We start from the raw sequence: 6,349 nt of genomic DNA, 5'->3' as shown, positions 1-6,349 counted from the left end.
TTAAGTTAGAAAGAACCAACAGCAGAAATTCTTTCAGTGACCTACGAGTTTAACACTTAATGTATGAACGAATAATTCAATTTATCAAGATATTAATTTCAGTTTCAAATTAGGAACTGTCTACTTGTGTTGAATAAATGTGTTGTATTCGGGTATTTTCCGAAATTGTTTTGCTTTGCCATAAAAATGACAGTGCACATATTGGGTCTGATAAGGAATGAATTACGTTAAAACAAAGCAGTTCTCTCTACTTTCTTTCACCCTATAATTAATTGCTTAAGATAAGATAATGCATCAGCCGATGGTCATTTGTCTTGTTAGTATTTGTTGTTAAAAGAACATAAAACTTGAATATTAAAGGGCCTTAAACAAAAAGTCTCAAGAATGGCAGTTTCGCTCCATGCTACGGACATTTTTTATTAATATTATTATTTAACACGATAGCATTAATAAAAGATGGTTTCATAGCATGATGGATTATTATTATTACTTATTAAGGATTGGGGCATTGCACACCTCGCTGCAGCGTGAACGCGCATTTAAAGGGACAAGACCACAAGTGTGGATATTGGGAAATTCTACACACGGAAGTGAGCTGGTACTTAGTGCCTTAAACTAAATCATACTTGAGGCAAAATTGTTCGTGACTTCTTTTATCTCAGACCCCAAATATAGCACTCAAACATTTCCATTAGCAGATAGGCAGTGGATTTGTAAAGGCCTATATTATGATTTTTTTCAGCACAAAAGCAGTTTATTAAAGCATGAAGCATCACAGATTGCCATTCAAACAACAAGCTTTTGTTTATCTTCCTGGATCCCACACATTTTAAGCCAACTAAGCTAATATTTGAGGCTCCCCCTAGTGGACAGGTCCTGGTGTTACGCGGCTCGCTGAAAACTTTATTCTGATTGGTTAATCGTGGCAATCAGAGGTGATACATTTCTTCATGACAGCTCAATGTAACGGTGCTATAAAGGCAAGATCTACAATATCGGCGTGCTTCATTTGTCTGCTATCACTATGTGAATCGGTCTTTAATGTATCAAGGCTAAGTTGCTAGACATACGTATGCAAATGACGTAATTGAAAGATGGAGTAAAAGAAACGCGGAATGTTTTTTTCTTTTTCTTTTAAATCGGTTTGTGGAAAAAAAAAGTCAGTTTCCATAACTGACTGCCATCATCTTGCATCTCTAACTTTTGTAAAACAAAAATGACTTTGGGGAATTCATGTAAAAAATAAAACCATTCTTATAAAATGTAAGGAAAGCTTTAACTTTATTCACTTAGTCATTATTCAAACAAACAGGAAATTAGGGTTCTTCCAGGGCCTAATATATGAACATTAAGAGGTTTAAAACAAAGTCTGGCATTCATTAGTTGCCCAAGTTGTTGACTTCTCTCTGTTAATAGTCACAGAGAGAACAACTTGTGTAAAAAAAAAAACATTGACAGAATGTTCATGTGCAACCCATGAATGAATGACGTTTGGTAGAAAAACTTTTTAATATGAGGTTTCAGTAATTAAATACTGGATTGCTCCAAGTATGTGTTTCCTCCCAGTAAAACAACTTCTTCACTGGAGGCTGTAGGTTTGCTTCTGGCCAGCGACACTGAGTGTGATCAGCAGAGCTCTGGGGTCCTTTCTGTTCTTATGCACTGCGATTTGACCTGGAAGTTCCTCTCCTGCAGAAGGAGAAATAGAGAGTGAAAAACAGGATTTGACACAAATCGGTCTTCATGGTGACATGCCTTCACACCAGCTTGAAAAACATATTTGAGCTTTCCTGGCATGTTTTTACATACAAAAATAAATATTCACTTTTTACTACCATACAGCTCAGTCACAACTGACACTTTTCTGTCAAAACTCACAGCTGCGTAATAACAAAAGTGGAAATGCTCTCACTGAACAAAACTGAAACCAGGTGAGAAGAGAAGGATGCGATTAAAAAGCTAAGAGTGAATCAGGGGAGGATTACATGCCGCTTAGCTCCAGATGGAAGAAAAAGCTGCTGCTTGCTACAGCGCGATACAGTAGAAATACAGGCGGCACATTTGATCAGGAAGGCCTGAAGACAATGACGATGATTACTCCAGATAATCACTTTGATTAACTTCACGTTTCACTGCCAGATGTAAATTAATATTTACCCATTTGGCAAACAAGCCCTCCGCCCCCTGCCATTTCTTTCTTTGCTGCAGGTTGCATGAGATAAAAATATGCTGACTGCAGCATTTTGACACGAGGAGATGAGGAGAATTCAGATGTGACCGTCAGAGCGCAGTGCAGCTGTCACATTGGTTTTCTTCTACCTTTTACTGGCAGATGATCCCCTTAAACCACTTCCCCCCAAAAAGTTATTTTTAAATGCAAGTTCAAAACTGTTGACAGAACTAGAAAGCAGAACTATAACTGGACAATTTCTAACGATTCCTAACCATACATGCTTATAATACACAGAACGGGCTTTTAGAAAGTGCTTGGCAAACAAGTCATGCACTATGTCAGAAATAGAAATCATCAAAATGTTTGTTCAATAGTGCAAAATAGAACAAATAAAAAGCTGACCTGATTTTTTTTCTTTTGTAAAACAATTGATCCAGCAAGAAATACTTTAATTAAAATCAGCTGTGCAGTGAAAGATTTGACAGATCACATATTGCCTCCCAAAAGTAAAAAGAACACAGAGTAGGTTTACGTGACCAGTATGAGCACAAGTGATAGAAAGATCTATTAAACTCTGAAGCGCCCGGCAGAAAATGGCTATGTGCATCACACAACTTTCCCAGTTACTGCCAATGGGCTTTAATACACAGAGGTCTGTGGAGAGAGCCAAGAGACACAGAGAGTGGAATTACTTGACCCTACAATTCCTGGTTAAATCTCAGAGTAAAGCAGTTTGGGATGTAGTTACTGCAAGATTTTATTCTGACAGTAGAGGCGAGAAAAAGATTGGCGATCTATGAGAAAGAAGCTGTTGGTGCACGTTAATTAAATAGAGGAGACAAGGCTGCCTCTAGAGCCGTCATACATCACACTGCCATTTGCATTCAACATGCCAATGCAACCAAGGGTGACTGACGGAGGCTGAAACGAGAAATGGATGAGACCACGTGAACATCTTGATGAATTCCTTGAAGAAACGTGACTGCTCATAAACACGCTGGTGCACAAATGTACAGAACAAGCATCATAGTCTACAACAAACAGTTATTTAAAGGAATAATTCAACCAAATATAAAATTTGGCTAAACATTTACTCACCCTCAGGCCATCCAAGACATGAGTTTGTTTCTTCATCTGAACAGATTTGGAGAAATTTATTAGCATCACTTGCTCACCTAAGGATCCTCTGCAGCCAATGGGTGCCGTCAGAGTCCAAACAGCTGATAAAAACCTCACAATAATCCACAAGTAATCCACATGACTCCAATCTATCAGTTAATGTCTTGTGAAGCAAAAAGCTGCATGTTGTAATAACATTTTTAACTTTCACCATTAGAAGTCCGCTATCCATAATATGGCTTTCTCCAAGGATAAAGCCATCTCATCTGAATCAAAAAGAAATGTCCTTATTGATGGATTTATTTATTACAAACATGCAGTTTTTACCTCACATGACATTAACTGATGGACTGGAATCGTGTGGATTACTGTGATTTTTTTATCAGCAGTTTGGACTCTCATTCTGACGGCACCCATTCACTGTAGAGAATCCATTGGTGAACAAGTGATGAAATGATCTCTCAAATTGAAATTAATCTCAAATTTGTTTCAATGAAGAAACAAATTCATCTACATCTTGGGTGGCCTGCTGGTGAGTTTATTTTGAGTAAATATTCATTACTTGGGTGAGGGTTTCCTTTAATTTAAAGGGAAAGGTCACTTGAAAATGAAACTTCTGTATTGTTTGCTAATGTCTCTAAACACCTGTATGACAAATTTTGTAGAACTGTTTTTGTCTAATATGTTTAATGATGCAATTGCATGAAAAAAAAGGGAAAAAAAAGTTGTACAGATTACGAACAGATTTGGAGTTAAACGTTGACAGAATTTTCACTTTTGACTGAACTATCCACTTAAAGACTATTTAGATTATTTTGCAGCATGGACTTATAATCAAATATCAATGTATCTAATGTCCAATCACAGCAGTTTTCAGAAAAAGCCCTCCCAAACACTCCATCACAAGATACAAAAGCTGCATTATAAAACTTCTCTCTCGCCCTGCAGTGCATAACCTCATAAATCTGTGGCCCCTGTAAAGCAGATGAATAAAAACAGTCCTTCGGAATCAGCAGCTCACCACGGTGCTCCCTTCTATCAAATAATCACACCTCCCCCTAAAGGAACCTTGCTCTGACACCTCAAGGACCTTTTCACACGGCAGACGCACTGCACTTCCTGTGAGTTTAAACTACTTTAAAGCACTACAAAAAGCATTGCATGGTTGATTCAATAAGCAGCCTTGTTCTTAAAGGTTATTACCAATCTATCGGCTGTACAATACCTTATTTGGAAAACAGATGTGATGTGCAATGCACTTTCTACCCTCAAAATGTCCCAAGACCATTCTACACAGAGTGGCCTCTTTTATATACGAGCTCAAATGTTGGCTATATGCATGAAAAATAAAGCTTTTACTCATCTTTTCCCTGATCTGCAAAACCAACTAAATCATGACAAATGAAGCCTGCTTTAATTGATGCAACAACAGCATCTGAAGGCGTTTCTGAGGGTGTTTCGCATTTCCGTTGGATACTCTACCTCCCCTCTCATCACACTTCTGAAAAGTAATTACTAAACTAACACAAACAAGAGAAGAAGCTGAGAGGAATGCATTTCGCTTCTAACAACAGCATTTATTTTACACAAATGACAGCTTGACACACAAAACACATTACTGTTATTGTTTAGAAAAGAAATCCAATTTAAATTCACAAGTTACAAATCATGTATTAAGTGAGAATAATGTAAAATATAATTCTTAATTTCCTATTTTCGTAGGATACATTACAGGAAAGCACGGTGCTTCATTTTAATCAATAAAACGAAATCATGACATATCAAGTGCCAAATCAAGTTAAAAATAACTTTTAGATGTGTGTTTGGTGTTTTGCATCATCTTAATCATCCTGTGCTTTCAGCTCACAGTAAGGGTAGTTTCATATACAATGTTAAACAAATACATGGTACTCCAAATTATACTACAGTATTATCATGGTACATGTCCCAAAACAGATAAAACACTTGTTTCCCCCAAACATTTTTCTCTTAGACCTATTTTCCCCATGTCTTTTCATTCACACTCGCAATAGGTCATTCGCAGAGCTAGGCTAGTGTGCATCTGAGTAAAATATAAACTACAAATAACCTATTCAAGGTTCTCCAAATCTCCAGTGTGAGGGACGCTGTTTATAGATTAGGCATTTTCTGGAGCTACTGCAAAATGGTCAAATACGCCAAACAATATAATCACACGACTGTGCCTTCTGATTATCATCTGACACTGGTATCAGCAACGCATAAGTAGTGTTAGCGGACCTTCAAGTGAACGGCACTCTTATCATTGAACGGCTTCTGCAGGGACTGTCCATGGTAATGCCCCGTGGACAGCTACAGTTAGGACACAGTCATTTATAATAGTGTGCTGTATCAGAGAAACTGGCTAGAGCACCTTCATCCATCTGCGCATCAGATGACATTTCTCCGATTCCCATTATGATAAGACACACTTCATCTGTTAGCACGGCCGGGACACTGTCTAGCCATCTACAGATATACAGAGCCTTGATCTAAGTGTCAGGGTAGCTCTTATACCTAAACATTAGGCAATATGATTTTTAATAACTTTCAGGTTCTGATCCACTTCCCTCTCGTTGTTTATTTGGTTTTTCACCATAATTTGATTAAACAACAAAGGATATTCATGCAATTCTGCAATAGGCAGTTATAAACAAATAATATGAAGATATAGCAATATTAAAATAAAATGACACAGAAATGGACATATAAATGAATCAGTGTCTGGCTGAGATCAATGACGCTGTTTTATGGTGTTTTCACACTCGAGTCCTCTTTACAAGAACCAAACCTCTTCATATGGACAAAAAAAGCACTACAACAATTATTATATTTGTTTTATACAGTATTTTTTACAATTAATATAATTGTAGATTATATATTATATTGAATGAATGTATGTATATATATATATATATATATATATATATATATATATATATATATATATATATATATATATATATATATATATATATATATAAATAATGAAATAATATATCATATTTACAAATATATCATAATACAATTGTTTTTACA

At 36.4% G+C, this 6,349-nt stretch overlaps 1 protein-coding gene across 3 annotated transcripts in view; it reads right to left on the bottom strand.

Annotated features, from left to right (window-relative positions):
- Positions 1 to 1,264: 1,264 nt before the first annotated feature.
- The window catches only part of LOC113071479 (protein arginine N-methyltransferase 3), a 45,923-nt gene continuing 40,838 nt past the window's right edge, over positions 1,265 to 6,349 (bottom strand). For all 3 annotated transcript variants that reach the window (XM_026244834.1, XM_026244833.1, XM_026244832.1), the window contains exon 16: positions 1,265 to 1,689. In XM_026244834.1, the coding sequence (XP_026100619.1) occupies positions 1,580 to 1,689 (110 nt within the window). In that variant the 3' untranslated portion in view covers positions 1,265 to 1,579. The remainder of the gene's footprint in view (positions 1,690 to 6,349) is intronic.

Source organism: Carassius auratus, unplaced genomic scaffold (genome assembly GCF_003368295.1).
Source record: "Carassius auratus strain Wakin unplaced genomic scaffold, ASM336829v1 scaf_tig00007400, whole genome shotgun sequence".
NCBI classification, from domain to species: Eukaryota; Metazoa; Chordata; class Actinopteri; order Cypriniformes; family Cyprinidae; genus Carassius; species Carassius auratus.
This window is presented reverse-complemented; position numbering and strand designations above follow the sequence as displayed.